The 21,137-nt window shown below is 42.5% G+C and overlaps 1 protein-coding gene across 2 annotated transcripts; it reads right to left on the reverse strand.

The window, feature by feature from the left end:
- Positions 1-514: 514 nt before the first annotated feature.
- Positions 515-21,137, reverse strand: kiaa2012 (KIAA2012 ortholog). Of its 2 annotated transcripts, none has more exons than XM_084361683.1 (24): positions 21,045-21,137; positions 18,924-19,098; positions 18,679-18,810; positions 18,377-18,523; positions 17,672-17,864; positions 16,290-16,435; positions 15,974-16,175; positions 15,645-15,712; positions 15,145-15,361; positions 13,317-13,490; positions 11,805-11,966; positions 9,950-10,072; positions 9,706-9,780; positions 9,124-9,194; positions 7,926-7,983; positions 7,643-7,847; positions 6,266-6,394; positions 6,007-6,190; positions 5,574-5,721; positions 4,317-4,693; positions 3,844-4,055; positions 1,986-2,158; positions 1,414-1,633; positions 515-981 (listed from the first exon to the last, which is right to left on the reverse strand). In XM_084361683.1, the coding sequence occupies exons 2-24, from the start codon at positions 19,020-19,022 to the stop codon at positions 813-815; spliced, it is 3,684 nt and encodes a 1,227-aa protein (XP_084217809.1). In that variant the 5' UTR covers positions 19,023-19,098; positions 21,045-21,137; the 3' UTR covers positions 515-812. The 2 variants fall into 2 exon arrangements, with proteins under 2 accessions (XP_084217809.1, XP_084217808.1); XM_084361682.1 differs by having other exon boundaries at positions 1,405-1,633.

The following is a 21,137-nucleotide window of genomic DNA, read 5'->3' on the forward strand; positions in this document are numbered from 1 at the left end:
AAAATGTGATGTTTATGAGTGAAACACTACTACTACTACTGCATCAGTGTACTGTGAATTCACGTTTATGCTTTTGAAACATGGGTTGAAAGAAATCTTATTAACTGTAGCTGCTCCTCTCAGTTTCATTGTGTTCACGTTTGTAAAGATATTGTCAGTGTGTTTAAAGCTTCCAGAGAGGCTGAAAAGAAGGCTTTAACACGTTGTTTCACTCCTCAGCTTTGTCTTTGCCTGTTTCTACAGCCTGGTCAGTCACAGATCTGACATGTTGTTTGTTCCATTTGAGCTGTGTGTTATTTTATCAATGTATGGACTGATCGTTCAGCCTCGTCTGAATCCAATCATATATGGTCTTGTGTTTTGTCAAAAACTGGACGTGCTTTTAAAAAGTTGGTGACAATAAAAAGACTGCAACTCTATCACAAGTGAAGGTATTTCATTTCGATAGTATATTATTTATATTTAGTATATATATTTGTGAACACAACAAGCAGCAGGAGAAGACATTGGAGCACATGTTTATTGAGAGTGGGATGTGTACACGATAGTCAACTGCCTTCACAAATTGTTGTGTTTGTATTGTAATGATATTCTGATCTTGTCAAATCTTGCCCCTGACAAATACCCTTACATTAATACTAATACTGAAACTAATAAAACTAAACATATCCACATTTATAATTGAAAACTGGAGATGCTTGTCTCCCATCATCATCATCATCATCATCATCATCATCATCATCATCACTGAGTGTGTTCCATTTGAGTTAATAATGATTTAATTTGATCAAACACTTCTTTTCATTCTCAGGTCAGGGGGTCGTGGTCCCAGCTGTAGGTGAACTCAGACCCAGTAGCTCTAACAAAGAGAAATAAGAGTAGATCCACGGTCTGGAGATACCCTGGGTTTTTTCCAGACCTCCGGCCTCCAACATGAGACCCCTTTTAAAGGCTAACTGCTGCTGCAAGAGCGCCATCTGTCTGCAGGGAGAACAGATCGAGAGAGCGACAGATAGAGAGAGCTGTATAACAAACAGTATATGTATAATGTGTTTCAATATGTAAATCAGAGGGGATGCAAAAACTACTGCAAGTATTTATGTTGCCTCACTAAGAGAGAACACATGGTATAAAGGGCTGACATCAAGAATGATCACTGTCACATAAAAGAGGTCAGCTACAGTTAAAAAACAATATTATAAGAACTCTGGATTCTGACTGGCTACCAGGGTTTCTTCTGTTCATTAAATCCCTCTGAAAGTGATCCCAAAGACAAAGACCAGAACAATTAAAAACACATATTCATAGTTATGATTCTCGGTGTGCACAGCCTTTTCTGGCTTTGAGACATCTGAATGTACGTGATTTACAAAAGCCCAAGTTTACGCGGGCCGACACACTTACTGTACGTACCTGGCGAGCAGCTCGGCCCGCAGCCTGCCCTCCTCTGCAGCCTGAGAAGCGACCTCTTCTTCTGTCCTTCTACGCTCCTCTTCTTTGTTCCTCCTGTCCTCCTCCTCCTGCTCCTTCCTGCGGAGGTACTCTGTCCTCTCACTCTCATCCATCTCCTGGAGCATCTTGCTCTCCTCCTCCTGCCTCCTCTGCTCTTCAAGGCGCAGACACTCTAGTTCAGCTGGAGGGGATAAAACAGATTTCATTTTACCATTGGGTTCAAAACCACCCTGCAGACTGGGTTTTCATTTTGTCCAAGACCAAATATACACCAATCAGCCACATCATTAGAACCACTGACTGGTGAAGTGAATAACATTGATCATCTCATTACAATCAGATTTTCTGCTGCAAAAACCCCGACGAGGACGATGTGTCCTGACACAGCACAAAAGTGTCCTCAGGAATGGCCCGAGGAACGTGACAGAGAGCTCAAGGCATCGACCGGGCCTCCAAATTCGGATACAGCCAGTGGGGAGCACTGTTGCAATGAGGGGGTGTCCTCTCTCCTTTTGTCCTCTCCTTACTCTTACCTTTCCTCTTCTGTTCCTCCTCCTCTCTCATCCTCTGGAATCGCTCCATCTGCCGCCTCCTCTCCTCCTGCCTCCTCCTCTCTCTTTCTCTTTGCGCCTGTTCACGTCTTACTCGCTCCTGCTCTTCTTCCTCATGTTTCCTCCTGTCCTCCTCCTCCGCCAGCCTCTTCATTCTGCAGATGGAGACTGGATGTTAATGAAGCAGCAGTTGTTGTGCCCTCTGTTTGAGTTCATTTCAAACTGTCCAAGGTAATTCTGTGTGCAGCAGTGCCCCCTCCTGATCATTTAGCAGCAGCAGTCTTAAAGCAGGGAGTTAATGAGGTCTGGTAGAGAGCACAGTGTTATTATACATAGGTGCCTAAACTACGAACCTAAACTTGACTTTTTCCCATAAGCTTACATTGTGAAAGAAGCTTCTGTAAAACGGTGGCTAATTTATTTTAAGCGTCACAACCCCTGCAAAATGACTCATTTGACTATCATGTATCAAGTTTAGCATTTCAGTCCAATAGAATTGGTAAAGTCTAGAAGAGCTGCACGATTAAATTATTTTATTTCTGTTCAAGTTAGCCAGCTCGGCCAGTAGAAGTCTGTAGTGCACACTCTCAATGGGTCGCACAACACGGAAGATCGAGGTAATTTCATAACTGGGAAGTCGAGCTTTTTGGGTTTCAAAATGCCACTGAGCAGCTTTCACAGGAAGGAAAGGGGCTCTGCCTCCAATGCTGTGTCCAGGTTTTAATGTAACGTCCTTGAGTGCAGCATTCAGCAGCTGTAAAGCCAGATATATTTCCCTCAGGAGTTGGAGAAAAAAAAAAAATTTGCAAAAAGAGAGTGAGTACTGGACGGACCAGACCGACTGAAATACAACTACAACAATAATGTTGCTCCTGAATGCTGGATGTATAAGTAAGCTACATCAACTTTATAGAGTGGTGTAGTCTGTAGGCCTAAAACCCAGAAATCAATTAGCATTTTAACATTTTTTAGTTCCCTCGACTCAAAGTCAATGAGTTTTTTAAATTGGTTTTCAGTTAAATGCCTGAAATAAGGTGTGTGGTTACCACAGGCTGAAGATATTTACACCTTTTGTTCTCCGACATAAAATACATCATTAAATGTCCCACAGTTTAATTATAAAGCTCTTCCGTGTGTTAAAAACGGTTAGCGGTTGCTACCAAGTGTCTAAATGAGACTACAGAGGTTGTCGGGACATTAAATGTCATCACAGAGAACATCTCATCTACTCACTAGTCCGTCTTTACAGGCGACTTTAGTTACAAACTATTCTAACTCTGACATTACAACTTGTACATTGATCAGTTTATAGAAAACATGTATAGTAATTGTGTAGGAAGTTGCTTAGTGGTGGTGACATTTAAGTCATGTGATGTGATGTCTGTTTATAGCCTAACATTAGCTTTATACTGCTGCTGATTTAAGTTGAGCTTCAAAAATCACAAAGTGGTGTTCATCTGTGAAGATTATATTGCTAAACAAAACATGTAAGTATCATAAACTTGTGTTTGACACAGAGATTCAAAATTCAACTCAAAACTCTCACAGGCTTTTTGTGGAGGGAACCAGGGTGATGCTAACTTCAGGGTTAGGTACAAAAATACATCATCCCTACACCACTCTACAGGTGGTGATATCAATCATGTGTTTCTACTGACCCCAAGTGGCCAAAAAAGTTATTGCAGGTTTAACACCTCTGTTGAACAAGAGCTGTGGTCCCATTTTTTGACATGTGCAAAGTTGTCCCACCTTGAAAAGTAACAGAAAGCGCAAAAACTTGAACTTGTCCTTTAAAGAGTTAGTCTTTATAATGCTGTATCCTTAAATAAAAAAGTAGGACCTGAACTCCTCAGCTTTTTTCCTCCTCTCCTCCTCCAGCTCACTCTTCATCCTCTCCTCTGTCTGCTCCCTCTCCTGCTGCTTCCTCTCCTCTTCCTCCTGCTCCCTCCTCTTCCTCTCCACCTCTCGCCTCCGTCTCTCTGCTCGCTGGGCCAGACGCAGAGCTGCAGCCTCCTCCTCCTCCTCTTCCTCACTCTTTCTGGGCCTGGATGGCTAAAACACAGACACACGCATGCATGCACACACACACACACACACGCACACACACACACACACACACACACACACACACACCAAATGGAAGGAAGCAGGATGAATTAACTATGAATAACTTTATATCATTAGCATTGTTGCAATGATTAGATAATTTAGGTTGAACTACATTATTCAGACAGCATGAGAAAGGCTTCAAACATGTAAATCAAACACTTTAAAATGTACTTTATATAGTCTGTCTGTGTGCCCACTACCCACCTCTGGCTTTACTGGGTTCAGCATCAGCTGTTCCTCTGTTACCATGACAGTTGAACATGACGACAGGCGTCCACGTGATAAAGAGAGTCCCGTGGAGCTGGTGGGCACTGCCCCCTCACAGGAAGACGCAGCAGACCTCCTCCGGCTCCTGTGGTTGGACTGAGATGCAGCAGCAGTGGACCTGAGTGAGCTCACTGACTGGACACTGCTGTGTCTGTCAGCACTGCTGGAAAAAAGGTCCCTGTCCGTGTCCTCCTCTGGATTAGTTTCTGTTTTGTTGTTGAGTCTCTGGGTTGCAGAGGACCTTTTGGTATATTTCAGGCGAGACTCCTCCTCCATTTCCTTGTTAATCTCCAGCTCCTCTTTCTCATGATTATCTATGAGAAAAGGAAAACCACAGTAGAGACAAAGAACAGTCATGCCACTCATGTAAATACGTTTCTACTAGATGTCTACAATACTATTTAGCTCTTCACCTACAAATCTCAAAATTTGGTTACTCCTAAGAGATCCCTCCTCGATCCCCAATCCTCGCTTATCAGAGCACAAAGAAGAACTTCACCACAGTCTGCAAGATGGCAATCGTGTGGATCAAGGAGTGAGGAAATGACCAACAAGGGAATTGGGATGTGCCCTCTAACACTCCAGACCTGCCATCCTCCAGCTGTCCACCAGATGTCCTTGGACCTTCCCCTCCTTTCCTCATCATGTGACTGCCACACTGATCTGCAGTACCTGCACCTGTTCACTTCCTGTGTTCCCTGCCAGATGGTTAAGTTTAGTGTCTGTGTCTTTTCTTTGTAGTCTCATGCCTGTTATCTGAATTCAGTTTATCCCGAAAAATAAATTTACATAAAACAACCTGAAACCAACCTGTTTTTGACTTTCTTCCCTGATTATTGTTTTTTTGGAATCTGCCCTTCCCTCAGCTTTTTGTGCCTTTATTCTGATAGTGACAGCCTGAGAGTTGACAGTAAGGTGGGGACATAGAGACGGGATGACAAGCAGCAAAGGGCCGGATTCGAACCCTGGGCTGCAGCGGCAAGGACAGCCTACGCTCTACCAGCTGAGTTACTGAGATGCCCCTGCCCTTTTCTTCTTGGAATTGTTTGCCTCATATATAAACACATAAACAACTGCCATTTTTAGAGAATTTTAGATGGCAGTTGTTAGGTGAAAATCCAAACAAATGCCCCCACATAATAAAAATAAAACAAGAGTCATGTAGTGTTTCTGCTGAAATGTCTGCAGTCTTACCAGTAACTAACTCTTTGTGTTTCAGCCTTCCTCTCCTCCTCTTCCTCCCAGCAGAGTCTTCTTTCTGCCTTGTCACCTCTCCTTGCTCTTCTTTCTTCTCATTCACCTTCGCTTCCATCTCTTCCTGCCTGTGTGTCGTCTTCTTTCTCTGAAAGACACAACAGTAATTGTAAACCTGAATAGCATCTCATTTTATGAACTACTTTGGATAGATACATTTTTTCCCCTATTTTTGGGTAATTCAGTTTGTACTGAAGACATCTACATTCAACTATCTTCAATGTTGCTTTATAAATAGTGTGTATTAATGTGTGTTATGTGTAGTAGGCTCATGTATTAATAATCCCATCATGCTCAGCCTGATATGTTTGCCTCAGTCTGATTGGAAGCAGCAGCCAGTCACCTCTCTGCATTAACAGTACAGATCACTCACCTCAGGAGGGAGAGCAGCCTGCTTCTTAGTCTCTGCAGCTTCTCTGTTGGTCTTCTCCTCCTGTTTCTGGCTCCTGGTTGATTGAGCATCACTTTCTGTCTTATGTCTCTGCCGTCTTCCTTCCTTCCTCATCCTTGATGTCTTCTGTCCCTCTGTGTCTGCACTTGTCACTGTTTTCAGATCCCTTTTACAGAATAAATCGAGTGAGAAAGTGTGCAGCTTATCAGAAGGCTTTCACCCTGTAGTTACTGCTACTTACTGAGTGTCTTTCCTCTTAGTATTCTTCCTCTTTTGGTCCACAGCGTCCTCTGCTGTTGCTTCCTTTGAGTCGATGTTCTGCTCGCTGCATGATACATCATCTTTTATCTGCAGCTTCTCTCTGGACAAACTGACAGACTCCAAATGTTTCATATCAGCTTAGAAACAGCTATAAAGGATAACTCTCAACATTAATATTTAATGGTAAAAATATTTTAGAAATAATGGTGCAGGACAGACATCTTTTTAAACTGATGACACTTTTTAAGATGATAACATCGACAGTGTAAATACTAGCAAGAATTCACCACAGTCAATGCTCAGAAATCCTCTGCAATGACATCGGTTAACCAACATTTACCCTGCAGAGACAACATGGGAAAGATGTAATGCTGGTTGTGTCCGGCCTCTTGTTTGTCGTCTGGATTGGACACTAAGATTCACATACATCTAATGACACATTAGGTACCATTGACAGGGATATGAGGAAATATTAATTCCCAGAAAAATCTGTAACTGAAACTGCTGCTTTTAACATTTAAATCACAACACCTGCATCTTTGTTTATAGGAGTGAGGAAAGAAAGTCTAACAAACTCTGAGCTTAAATCTAAAGTCTGAGTTGACTGAGCCAGAGATGGGAAACTCAGAGTTTTTGGGTCCAGAGGAGCTGATCAGAAGGAATTAAATCAAGTCTGAGTATGTTACGAAGTTATGTTATGAGCTCTGCGCATGCATTGGGAATGAAACAAAAAGGCCATCATCATTGGAGCTCCCATACTATGATAGCAGAGCTACAAATGTAAATGCATGTAAATTCAAAATGTGCTATTTATCTTAAAAATACACGAGTGAAGAAAGGAGTCAGTAAGTTAACGCTTAACGTTTTATCCAACACAATCCGAGCTCATCATTTACCAGACCTGAGTCTAATGAACGGATGAGAAGTGCAGGTGGGAGTTACAGTAACTGAAGATGAAAAGATCCAATAAACAGATTTTTTGAATGTACATTTTGAAACACATTAAGACTGCGTGCATGCAGCCATTAATAAAAAAACTAATTTTTAAACTTTTATATACTTGTTATGATGACATATTGCCAAACAGGCTCTTGCTTTTCACTTTGACAACAAATCCTCCACTAAGACTAAATGAAATGATCGCTTGTCGGAGCAAAATAACAGGTACAGATTCAACGTTAACCTTCATAGGTGAAGGTTTTTGCGATACCAAAAGTGATATCAGAAAAATCTGTTAGTTCATTTTTGAGTCATCTGTCACTGAGGAATATCTTGAAATATCCTTGCTGGTTTTACATTAACACATGCCTGCAGCGGTTAACATAAAGCTATCATGTTAAATGTGAAGTACACAAACCTTGGCTGATGTGATCCAGACAAATGGCTGGACTGTTCTGTACCTCCCTGCTCCTCCTGTTTGTCCTCCTCCTCTGCCTCAGCGTGGCCTCCTCTTGGCTCCCTCAGTGGAGGCAGCCTAACATTGTTTTTAGCATCCTTTTTTGGTGCCTTCCTTGTTTCTGTCACTGCCTCTGCACTCTTTATTTTTTCCTCGGTTACAGCCACTGGAGAGGTAAATTTAACGTTTCTTGACAAAATTTGTTCAAATTCAAATTGTCATCAAATAGGCAGCGAGGGTTTACCTGGATCTGTGTGTCTGCTGGGTGTGCAAGCAGTCGTGTCACTGTGAAGATCGACGAGCTGGCAGGAGATCACAAATGAAAAGTTTAACCAATAGTTAGAGAGTGTCGAGACATATAGGATGCTCAATATCTAAATACTATAATCACATTTTGAATCTTGTGTTTGTGCAGAATCATAAACACACAATCACAGCACGGATATCAGTTTCTTGTATACTGAAACTAAATAGTACATTAGCCTCAGTTTGCCTCAGCGAAAACTTATTAGCCTGGTCCCTCTCAATTCATTTTGATTTCCAAGGTGTGATATCAATGGTTGCAGACCAAAATGCCTCTGGACGCAACTGGATAGACCTACAACCAATCACAGCAAGGAAACATGACCTACAACCAATCAGAGCAAGGAAACGAGTGACAAATGCAAGTTTAAGTGGTTCTTGGTCTGTTCTCAAGCAGTAAAAAAATGGCGGCTTGGTCCTAAAAGTTCTGAAATTACAACTGAACAGCACACTAAAATGTGCTTCTGAAAACATTTGAGGCAGAAACAGGCTGGGCAGTACCAGAATCTTGACTCATATTTGATCAGCACTGCCTAGTTTAAAAGTTTGATCTGATTTGAGATTAGTGAGATTGTACAGACATACAAACAATCAAAGGACATAACTTTTGATTTCCGACTGGTGACGCTCCTCAGTCAGACATCATATCAAATCTGCCTCCTATTAGATAAATAGTTGTGTTTGGCCTTACACAAACTGAGTCACAGGTAAATCCGTCTGAATGGATGGGGGGCCAGATGCATCTATCTATCAGAGCAAATAAAACCGGAGCTCTGCAGATTCATCTGGGATCATTACAGTATATGCTGAAGATAATTATGTAACTGTAATGTGGCATCCTCTGTTGAAACAGTTCATTAGTAACTGAGTTTCACTGTTGCTTTGTTGAAGCCACACACCCTGCTGCAAACTGACTGACGTGACCTTCTGTTCTCCGGAGCACAATAATCAACACAAGGTCGTAAAAACATTTATGTTCATGAAAAAGGTGCAATAAAGGAACGAATACTAACTGGAATACTAGAAATTGATCACCCCCTCCAGACTTTGTGCTAAGCTAGGTAAACATATGCTCTGCTCGACTGCTAAACTCGTTACTGTAAACTGTTAAAAAAGTAAATCAGAAAACATCAAGTCACCTCGGACTGGTGGTGCTGGATGTCGCCCTCAGGAACATCTGTGTTTAGCTCCGCCCCTCTCTCTGCAGATGCTGCAAACACAGTGATTTGTTCAGAGCAGGTGAGTGCTGAATGTCTAAGGCCCTGTACACACGCACATGGGTATTTCTTAAAACACAGCTTTTTCTATGCATTCTGGCCTCCCGTTCACACGTAAACGGCATTTCAGGTCACTCCTAATGGAGCTTTTGGAAAACTCCTGTTTCAGAAATGTCATTTTCAGTGCTTATGTGTAGACAGGAAAACCCAGGTTTTCTGACTTGTCTCCTTAGTTTGACCTACGGGACAGCGCTCGGTGTGGGTGCAATCCGACCGGTTCTAGGTCGTGAGCTTCACAGTGGGCTACACACAAGCACAACTCCTTTTATTTCAAACTGACTTTGATTGTGTTTTTTTAATATTCGGACTGAGATATGGACACACACACACACACACACACACACACACACACACACACACACACACACACATAGTGTTGCTCACCTATCCAACTGTACTGTGTGTACATGTGTGTGTTTGTGTGTGTGTGCTGTGTGTGTACACCTGCATGTGTATGTTCAGGCTGCAGGACAATGACCCAGGGTAACTTCTCTCCCTCTGCAGACAAAACCTGGAGAGCTGAGAGACAGAAAGAGTCAGTTATTGATAATTACAGCTAATCTCTACCTCGCTCTAATGTTGTATTCATACATAAGTCACAATCTGTAAATCTCTCCTCAAGATAAGTTTTGGAGATTTTGGATTTCTCGGCGATGGAAGTTCTCACGTTAAGGCTCGTTGAGCGTACCTCGCTCCTGAGTGTCGCAGGCACCCTGAGGTGGGTTGTGGCCGCTGTCATACAGCGACAGTTGAATGATCTCCCCATCAGGACCCAGGATCAGGCTGCCAACAGATTTGCCGTTCTGCAAGTCTGACAAAATGCAACAACTCTGAGGAACGGAGACAATGACCCTGTGACTGGTGAATGGAAGCGTGACAACAGCATCTGTCACCCGCTGACTGAGGTCATCTTTATGACATAAAGGAGCAGAAGTGCTCATTGAGTAAACACATAGTAACATTTAAATGATCTAAAGTTGAAACGGCTAATGGAATGCTATAGAGTGCTGTAGTAATGAGTCCTAAAACCCAGAAATCAGTTCACGTTTTTGCATCCGGTTCCCTCGTCTCAAAGTCTATCAGTTTTCTTCATTGGATTTCGGTCAAAGGAAATGAGGTCTGTGGTTACCACAGGCTGAAGATATATACAGTACGTGTTTTGCTCTACATTGAATGCCCCACTATTGAATTTAAAGTGCTAATGTGTCAAAGGGAATACAGTATGAGATGTTTTTTTTCATGTTCGGCTCCTGGCAACCTGGGGCTGAGTCAGCAAGGCGGGCAGCTTACTGAGCTAATGGCAGCTAACTACATTTAGCAGCAGTTAGCAGTTCCATTAGCATCAAATTTACCGGTATTTGTCTAGCAGGAAAATCCATAAATCACCTCAGCACTGTAACTGGCCTCTGTCGTTGTTCTCAGAGGCCCCACTCTGGAGGTGTTCATGGAGTAGCAGCTGGTTATCAGTGTTTGTTGGCAGTTACTTTAGCTACAAGTAAAGCTCTGTCCAGAGCTGCTCAAGGACGAAGAATGTATACATGCCCAGAGTGCAGGATGAGTCATCAACCTTTTTTAATGATTTTTCAGGAAGTTACAAACTCTTAAATACCATTAAAATACCTTCAAACAGCCACTGTAGGGCCTGATACTGGTGTACAGGTGAGATATGGAGCAAGACATGAAAAAAACAGTGATTTTGACTTTGAGGTTATTCTGAAGTCTGTGAAGAAGAACTGAACTGAAGTGTTAGGCTGGGTTTAGTGGATGTTGTATGTAGTGTAAACTGTCCTGCTGTTCCTGCTAAAACTCAGGCAGGTATGATACAAATGCTGGAGAGACCAGGCAGTGAGGGAATGGCAGAAGTTTCTGCAGGTGTCTGCAGGTAAAAGGTAACGTCAAGGCTAATAGAAGAGACTACGGTAGAGTATTAGGGCCAGGGGTGAGAAAAAAAATGAGAGGAGGAAGTTGTTTTTTCATTATGCACTTAAAGAAAAAAGTTGAAATGTCGAGAATAATTTAATTTATTTCTCTTTAAACTCATGAACACAGTGTAGTTGTCAGTATTAGGACTTTGACGAGATTGTGCTGAAAACTGCTTCTGCTCAGGAGGAAAATCCACAGAAGCTTGGAAGAGGTGGCCGCACAAAATTGTATTTCGACATTTTTCTTGAACTGCATGAGGAAAACAAGCTTCATATGGACATAAGAATATTTTGTAATACTACTACTTTTTTTTTGGCTCGCTCGTACAAGTTTGAGTCACCAAACCTTCTTAACTGTACAAACCTGTTGTTAATTGCTTGTTTCAACTTAATGAATGTTACCTGTTCATGAGGTGCATTTTCAGAAGATGTGATCATTAGCATAATAACACCCCTAAATTGCTTTAGGACGACCTGTTTGGCTCTGTCCTGACTATCTGTACTAGAAAATTGCTATCTTGGATCAGTCGAATTTGCCTTCATGAGTGGCTACTGTCTATATTACTGCAAGCTGTGAGTTAACAGTTTCATGTTGTGTGACACTGGTCGAGCTCTACATACCTCTCAGCTCCAGAGGAAGAATGCCCCTGACCACGCCTCTGTTAGCCTCACATGGATCCTGGAGGTCAGGCAGTGGGTTCTGTAAGAACGCCAAAGAGCTCTGCTTGACCCGGCCTCTCCATCCCGCAACACAGCCCAACACTCCTACTGAAGGAGGGGGCTCTGAATGATAAAGCATAGAAGAAGGTAGTGTGATGAACACAAAGAACTGGTTGAACCTTGAAGTGTATGGGCTGTCGTCCTCCAAAGGCGTCGGTGTGTAGTATGTTGATAAAGAAATTCTGCGGAGGCAGGCTGGGTGGAAGATAGAGCAATCTTTATTGAAACAGATCTCAAGCCAGCGTCCGAACCAGTGTGGCCACTCCCTGGTATTCTCAAATCTCGGCAAAGTGATGCCCAAACTGCTTTGCCCTCTGCTCTATCAGAACTCCTCTCGGACCCTCAGTCTTAGGAGATCAACCAAATTCACCCCCGTTCTTTGGTGTGCGGGTCCTTTTGAGAGTCTGTCCATTTCCTCTAATTGTTCACTTTAGGGGAACTGAGGGCCCCTCTATCCTGTTGAGAAGGAATGGGTCTGCATAACACCTCCGTAGAATATTTCCCAAGGGAATATGTTTGTGTGACCATATCGATGTTATCTGAAGTTGACCTGCTAGTCTCTCTATACTTAGATGGAAATGTATATATTAAATCAATCCTAACCTCTAAACTGGTCAGTTCTCAGTGTGGGCCTCTTCCTTTAGCTACTCTCTGACGCACACTACAGGCTAAGGACTTGTTGTTCAGTACATAAGACCTTTACGTCGTCATCTTCCCACATATACTTTAAGGGAAGCATCTGGTCCTGTCCCATCCTGTCCTGTCACTCAGAGCTCAGGAGGTATAAGAAACACACAGACACTACAACCTCTGCAAGAAACATTCTTTAACTGGAGTGTATTGTCTGGGATGAAGCTCAGCTGAGGAGTTTGTGCTTTACATGCAATACATCTTGTGTTTAATTCCAGCATCTCCACTTCTTTAGAAGTAACAGAGGTCATCCTGACAGTGAGTGAAATGGAAAAAAATAGCTTTAGCAGAAAGTCCTGAAAACACAGGGATGTCTCACAAGCGTGAACTTTGCAGTCCTGGATTTAATCCACAGCAGCTGAGAGTACTTCATTTATCTGACATTACAGCAGCCATGTTACAAACACGAGGACACAGAATCAGGTAGAGTAGATAATATCAGAAAATAAACAACTAAAATCTTAATTAGAAACAAAACTAAATTCTTTAAATGTGTATGCATTGAAATGTTCTGTTGGCTGACATGGATACACTGCAAGTCTAGTGTAATCTATATAGTCTTATAATGACATGGTATAGATGAGTATCTGGACGAACTACACAGTGATAGTGTAGATAGAGACAGACCTACATATGATTTCAACTAAAGAGCTGGAAAAAAACATACTATCAATAGAGAGCCGTGTTGCTGTGGATCTATCAGACGTGAAGTGTGTGCTGTACCTCCTCCTGGCTCCAGCAGTATCACAGAGCCTTTCTCAGAGGGTAGCCTTCCTCCTCCTCCTGCTCCTTCTGCTCCTCCTCCTCCTGCTCCTCCTCCTCCTCGCATTGCTTTTTCTTTTTTAAAGTTCTGTCTCTCTGTTTTTTCTCCTCCTCTTTGCTTTCCATTAATTTCTTCTGTAAAACAAAGGCAGACAGTCTCTACACTGACAAGTAGCTCAAGTTATCACTTTCAGTATAGAATGTGTCAGAATATTCATCTGTGAATATTTGTGATCATCAGTTTAGTTTTCTTGTGTAAAATGTAATCATTCTGTAATATGTAGCGTTAACATTCACACCCATAAAGCGGACTTGAGCTGATTTGCATTTCTTAAAGGGGCTCTGTGGAGCTTCTGTGTTGTGCTGGAATTCGGACTTTAATTTATGTTAGCAGACTCTGTTTCTAAACTAACGTTAGCTACTGTTGCTCTCTGTTAGCAGAGTGGAGAGAGTTACTGAGAACCGGCATGAAGTCACATCCTTCTGACTGTTGCAGGAAATCTGACCTGAGTCCTTCACAAAGAAATCCACAGTCCAGCAGCATTAAACTACTTCAGCAAATCGTCCACAGGCTTGTTTAGACAACCGAGAGAGGCGGGAAGGTCTCATTTATCACGTTACAGTCGAGGTGGCCATCACCCCAAAGCGTCGTTGGGTGTGAGACTCAAAAAAAAACTTTTCTTAAAAATAGGACTCTTAACGGTGCAACCTGATTTAGTAAATATCAAGTAGTTACTAGGACCTCAGGAAGGACTATACATACAAACTCATTCACTACTCCCAATTTAATACCCCCAGTAAAAATGTCAACATTTCTCTTGATGTTAGACCTCCGTAGCTTCTTCTTCATAAAAATGTGTTTATGGTTTTCAAAAATGTATTAATAAGATAAAATATATAGAATGTTTTCAGCTTCATCCTTTAAAGCTATAGTTGGTAATCCTGTTCAGAAACACTATTTGTTATACTGGGTGAAATGGTCTTCCCACCCTGAGAGTAGTCCATACATAATGTGTTCAGAAAAAGGAACGAAATAAATCAGACCTCTGTGGCAGCTGCAGGCCTGTAAAGACTCTGACCAATCCCTGCCATTCGGTCCGAGTGGAAAGAGCCAATCAGATGCCTTCATGTCTCGTCCTGCCTGCACCCCCCTCTGTCCCCCCCCTCCTCCCTGCGCGCACTCATCACGTGTCACCGTTGCCGGATATATTCAGCACACTGCATATGGAGTTAGCAGGAGATCCACACTCCAGGTCAGAAGGTGGTGGTAATGCACACCTAACAGTTGTTTGCCAACAGCCATAAAACAACAGAAGAAGAAGAAGAAGAAGAGTTAGCACAGTTAGCAAGAGAACGATGGCAGAGGAAATGCAGCCAAAGGTAGCACTTCCAGAAGTGATGCAGAGGTTGCTGTCTTTCTGTTGGACAGGTAATTAGTTGTTTTGCTTGGGGGGGATTTGTTATTTTCATGAAATATGTAACATTAGCCAACTTAGCTACTATTGTAGCTTGTATTAGCCCAATGCTAACGGCTCTCCTCTGCCCTGCTGACGGACTGTCTGATGCGCGTTCAAGTTTGTGGGGGCGGGGCTTTGGACGGAGCACTGACGGGAGGGGGAGAAGGGGGTGGAGCTTAGACGAGGTGCCACTTTCAAATCTTGCTAGCTCTCCAACATTACCAACTATAGCTTTAACCAACATGCCATTGTGACATGACCAACACTTAGAAATCTATCTTTCAACTAGGTCAGTGTGTTTGTAATCTTCCTATGTGAGTGTGTTTTTTCACCCTCCTTCCCAGGAAACAGCAGAGGAGGAAACAGAAGCTGCTGATGGAGTCGATTCGGGTTTTCCTGGGATTGACACCCAAATGTTTCTGCATTTGGTCGGGCGTCCTTCTGGGTCTGAGCCCGGACCGCCCAGCTGGGGTCAACAGCACAACTCTCTGCTATGGGCGGGAGGGGCTGTGCATGGTGTTCATCACTGTTGGGGCCCTTCAATCTTGGCTGAAACATTCAACAGACACAGTCTGCTATGAGAACACACGAAAGATGCACCTTTGCATATACATTTCCATTTGTGCAGCTGTCAAAAAAGTTTTACTGCATTTACTGCAAAATGGCTTTATTGGCATGACATAACACTGGACATGTTGCCACTCTGGTATTTAAAGAGGTAATAGACAACTTTTCAACCTCCCCCTGCTCCCAGTGTTTCTCTATGGTATTACTGTTGGCATGCTGTCACAGAGTGTTAACACTCTAACTCTTCTTGCAGCTGCTGTTTTACCCTGTCTGTCCTCTCCCAGCAGGGTCCATGATACACTGAATGTCTCTCAGTCAGAGGAGGAAGGAGGCCTGAGTGTGTGGGGGACAATCAGAGCATCAGATTTATCAACACACAGTCTACTGAGCTGTTCACTGTAACATTTGCTTTTATTATGACCACTGTTTCTATAGTACTAGTTCTTCTACAATGGACTGTATCATAAGTAGTATTTGTTTCAGGCTCTGCTGTTCTGCTCTACATAGCCCGACTAGAGAGCTGTGAGAAGATGTATTGACAGACCATGTTAACACACACACACACACACACACACACACACACATCTATCCTACCATGTCTGCTGGCATTCACTGATCTTTCATAGTTTCCAGTATCACTGGTCCTCTCACTGTCTTGATTGGAACAGCTCTGATCATCTGCCATGGCAGGGACACGGATGATGTTTGGATGATGCAGCTCTCCGCTCATACTGTGCTGGTGTACTTCAGTTTGATGTGAACCTTCAGTATGCTGCTGACTCATGTCTAAGTTAGTCTGCAGTTGGTAGAAAAGACATTTCACACATCAGAAACAGCATCACTGCAACAATTAATGATAAAGGAGCGTAACAAATGTCTTTAGATGTAATCTCAAACATTAGCATGTCACCTGAGGTTCTTCTTCAGAGATCATTGAATCAGAGTGCGCACAGGGAGGATGCTCCATCTGTGGGGATGGAGCCCTGGATGTACAGGGTATCTGGAGGAAAACATCCAGCCTGACTCTCTGCCTCTCACTCTGCTCCTCCTCTTCATCTGCAGAGAAGCTTAATGTTAGGATTGAACCATACTGAGTTGCCTTTGGGGAGAGTTGACCTGGGTTGTATTCTGCCACGTTTTCTTTCAGCAAAGCAGGACACTAAACAAAAACCACATGACCCCCAAGTTTCATGGATTTACACATAATTAATGATGGAATTCTGTGTTAGTCAGGCTGCACATTGGATTGTTTTTACATCAGATTTGTTCCATTTCCCTTGCTCACCACAGCATACTATAAAAGAGTGGTGCAGTCAGGGTTTCCACTTTCACAGCATAACTACAGAGGCCCATGATTTTTTTACTCCAGGTTCCACCAGAGCTTCTGCTTTCGACTTTGAATCTCCCCCATATCATTTTCTAGCGACACGTTTTCTGTCCGGGCTGATCTGAAAAGCGATCATATAAAGTTAACGTTGCAGCTTTTTACGACCAATGATGACTTTTCTTGTTAGGCGGTGACCTCCTCTCTGAATTTATGCACATAATGTAGATACATTTTGTGATCTATTACCTTGCTTCTCTTTAAAAACTTAAATCCACTTGTCAGCACACTCGCTCCCAGGAATTTCTGTCCTTTGAAGTCCCCTGGATAAATACTGAACCTGGTAAAGTAGCTTTTAGTTTCTTTGCACCAAACAAATGGAACAAATTAGAAGAGGTAATAAAACTAGCCAGGTATGCGTCATTGGATCATTTTAAGTGTATACTGGATGAAGTAGTTGTTTTACAGTGTAACTGCTTTGGGTAATTCACAAACATGTCTGTTATTTATTGTTTTTGATTTTGATTTTATTGTTGTTATGGCTGTGGTTTTACTCATCTTTTTTTAACTCTTTTTGTTTTATTGTTGTTAAAAGTGTAATTATTGGTCTATTTGCTCTTATTTAGTTTTGATAATAATTTCTCTATTGTTATTACCATGGTTCCGACCTTATTTGTGCCGTCTAGCCTGTACGTATGTGAAATCAGGGCATTGCTGCTAAAGAGCATAATGCTCAGTCGATCTTTCCCTGAAATATCAATGAAATCAAAAAAAAAATGAAGCTACATAAGTAACGTAGTGATTTTAGTCCAAATCACAATGTTTTCCCAAACCTAACCAAACTGTGACAGTATGATGGAGATCTGATTCACCTGCTGCTGATACTGTCACTGGCAATTGACCTATTCGCTGTTCTGAATAGTTTGGTATGGGTTTGAGGATGTGATGTGCTGTCTGTCCATTTCTACCTTGAGGTTGATTCTCATCTTGCTCAGTGTTTGGCTCTGCAGGAAGCCACTCGGGGTTCAACTGTACAAGCAGCTCTTGAGGGGCCTGCTCCCGTGTGGTGTGAATGGGCGAAGGACTGGGACGATGAAGGTCTGGAACAGGAGGAAGATGAAGAGGAGGAAAAAAGGGTGGACCAAGTCTGGAAGAGGTAAACTGGAGGGGAAAAAAAACATTAGCTGACAAGTGAAACAATGAAATGTTATCCAGCTGTGACTGGACCATATACTGTAGGAGGAAAAAGTCAAGCTTGTTTGCTAAAAACTGCCCGCAGCCTCTGGGACCATGTGTGAGCTAGGGCCGAACCAAAGAATTAATGTGCCATGAAACCAAAACAATGAGCTAACATAGGCTAAAAGGCTCTGGAGTGTTGAAAAATTGGGTAATAATCCTCAGTAGGTTTTTCACTTTAAGAAACCTTTTTTACATTATACAGCATGAAGTAATTTAATTCAATACTAAAATAAATATTGTTTAATGGAGCGTTACCTTCCCAGACTGCTCAGTTTACTTAAATAAATGAATTAACATTGCCAGCAGCGATTGTCTGAATACATACCAGAACTGTTCCTTTGCTGACGAACACAGTCTGGGTCAACATTATACAGATAATACGCAGCATACATACAAACATACACCTGTTATTATTCCTGGTCTATTCCAGCTACCTGATTGTTGCTGTAGCTCAAAATGGCTGCTGTCAGTTCCTTGACGGTGCTGAGATCCTGTTCCACTCGGCGAGTGTACCGCCGAACAACTCGCTGCTTCCTGTCTCTGGTCCCTGAGTGACAACTGGGTTCTATAGTAACCAAGTCCTGGAGACAAGATCAACATCAAGTTTTCAGTAGAAGTTTAACAGGTTTTTTTTAACTGAACTGTTCCTAGCTTAACTTTTCTTGTAACAATATGGCTATAACTGCAGTTACATGCGTACACAAACACACACACACACACACACACACACACTTGCCTGGGAGTACAGTAAAAGTGGCCCACTACGAGTGCTGTAAGTCTTTGGAAGGGTTGACTCTGCCTCCAGATGCAGATGGCCTCTGTTGGACACGTGCAAGAAAGAGACCTGCGACTTCCAGATGTAGTAATCCTATTGGTAAATAGAGTAATTATATTGACTATATGAGGACTGTAATGATAGTTTAATGAAAGTCTGACAAACATTAGAAATGGTGCTATTGCTGCCTTTGTGGGTGTGAGAACCTGAGGTGTGAAGCAAACGTCCAGTCGTCCATCATATCTCCCTGATGAGACAAATCGACCGCACCCCCGACTCAGCAATGACAGAGACAAATCCTTCATGATGCCATTTGATCCTGAGGAACGGCCAAGTCAAGGAGGACACATCTGAATTAGCTCATTCCCTCAGCCCAGTCACCTGCAAACAACAGATATGTCCATGTTTGTATGTGGCATAGGCTACATACTGTACATCAATTCAAAATGTGCCATATCATTATCACATCACTGAATGTCACATCGGGGGAGGGGGGAGCTGTGGATGGTTACACCCCAACTTTCCGAAATCCCGCTGTTCCGAAGATAGACTTCCATTCTTCATAATGGCGTGGCTTCCCATTTTTTCTAAAGACCCCTCTATTCCGAAAAGGCTATTTGGGAACCCCTGACCCTAACCCTATTGGGAAGTAATTGGAAGTTGAAAGTCAGATTCGGAACAGCGGTGTGTCGGAGTGGGGGTGTTTCGGAATGGAGGGATTCGCAGTGGAGGTGTTTCGGAACGTGGAGCTGTCCCCGTGGAGTTGCAGGTGACGAAGCTGCCAAACGGTCGCCCGCAGTTCAAGTCTGGGTGCTGGAATTTGTAAGTGTGATATTACAAATTGGATATACTTATATTCAGATGATACATTGGCTATTTTTAGGAGGTCTGGGGACATTTCCAGCTGTGTTTGTGTGACCAAACCAGGTATTTTAAGCCAAAACATGTGAGTGTGAACACATTATGTGTGTGTTAGTACTGTGAGAGACTGGCAGGCTTGGGTGGCCTCCAGGCTGCTGCAACTGCAAGGGTATAGAAAGCAGATTGCTCTATATTGGTCGGAGAATAAGGAAGATACTGTACGTTAATCATTGCTAAGAATACAATATTTCATTAGTCGTAAGGCATGTGACAAATTCTCTAGTTCTCCAACTGTGAAAGGCTCTGCACAGACTGTGACACTTGTTTCTTGCTGACTACAGTCAAAGCCAAAGATGATTTTACTGTCAGCACTAACAGTGTTTCTTCTAATTACTGTAATAAATTCCTGTCTGGTTCTTTGATGATGCTGTTGACCTCTCATTTGATTTCTTATGTTGTCATTTAAGCAGTGATTTCATTAATTAATTAATTACTTACATTTTTAACTGGTTATTAAACAGTCTCAATCTCAATTTAACACTGATGCCTTTACATGACAGAAGAGACCATGAGAAGATTGTCTGTTTCTGAACAGTTACTGTTGTTATTCTTCACGCCACCTTCACCTTCAAGTCATAACATGAAACGTTCTTTATGGCAGGGTGCTGAGGCTGGATTTAGGAGTAGAGATGGGATTTATGGCTCTTTGAGGGGAGCCGGATCTTGGTGAGCTGTTCCTTTCAAAGAGCCGTTCAAAAAACTTTGGCTCATTTGACTGATTTTTTTTTTACGCAAAGGCAGCATGCACAACTCAGGTGGCGTCATGCTACATTTGCATATCTAATAAGCACCATGCAGCCGGGCTGCGCTCCTCCCCATGTAACTTTTTTTCCCCCTCCTGTTCTCTGTCCCACTCAGGAGAGGAGCAAAGGAGGAGCTTTTGTGTGCATTTGCGTGAAACACACTGATAAAAATAAATAAATAAATAAAACATTTAAAAAAGAACGGTTCCCAGCTGCGACTCGGTTCCCATCGTTCATGTTAACGAGCCGTTCAAAAGAATCGGTTCGTTCGTGAACTTCACAACACTATTAAGGAGTCTTTTTGGCACCAGTGTATAAAGTCACTGCAGAGCACAGTTCATCATCTCAGAATGTTACTTTGTTCTGCCGGATACAAGCAGATGGCACATAGTAAGAAGAAACAAACTTCCTGTTGAAGTCAGGAGTCATCAGGCTTTCTAGTCCTCATTCGGACTGAGTGAGTGAATAAACAACAGCATAAACTTAATTTCCTCAATCACCAATATTATAAGTGACCAACAGTAAGGAGTTGCCTTGGAAATATAGCATAGTGCCTAACTGAAAAAGTCGGTACATTCAGTTTATCAGCTCATGGTCACATCCTTTTGATAGTTCATGTTTTATAGCAGAAATAAGCATTTAAAGACAAAACAGTAGACTTACCTGCTGTCTCCCTTACAAAGACTGCCCTCTCTCTCTCTCTCTCTCTCTGTGTCTGTCTGTGTGTGTGTGTGTGTGTGTGTGTGTGTCTGTGTG

The sequence above is a fragment of the Pagrus pagrus genome (assembly GCF_965226575.1).
Source record: "Pagrus pagrus genome assembly, chromosome: 9".
Taxonomy (NCBI): Eukaryota; Metazoa; Chordata; class Actinopteri; order Spariformes; family Sparidae; genus Pagrus; species Pagrus pagrus.

What these genes read in the sequence shown, in the direction of transcription:
- kiaa2012 (XM_084361682.1), bottom strand. Translation starts at nt 19,022, where the DNA reads ATGAAGGATTTGTCTCTGTCATTGCTGAGTCGGGGGTGCGGTCGATTT. An exon ending in TGAGCTACAGCAACAATCAG is followed by an intron (nt 17,865 to 18,376) that starts GTAGCTGGAATA and finishes TTTCCCCTCCAG; the next exon opens with TTTACCTCTTCCAGACTTGG. An exon ending in GCTGTTTCCTGGGAAGGAGG is followed by an intron (nt 13,491 to 15,144) that starts GTGAAAAAACAC and finishes TTTGTTTTACAG; the next exon opens with AAGAAATTAATGGAAAGCAA.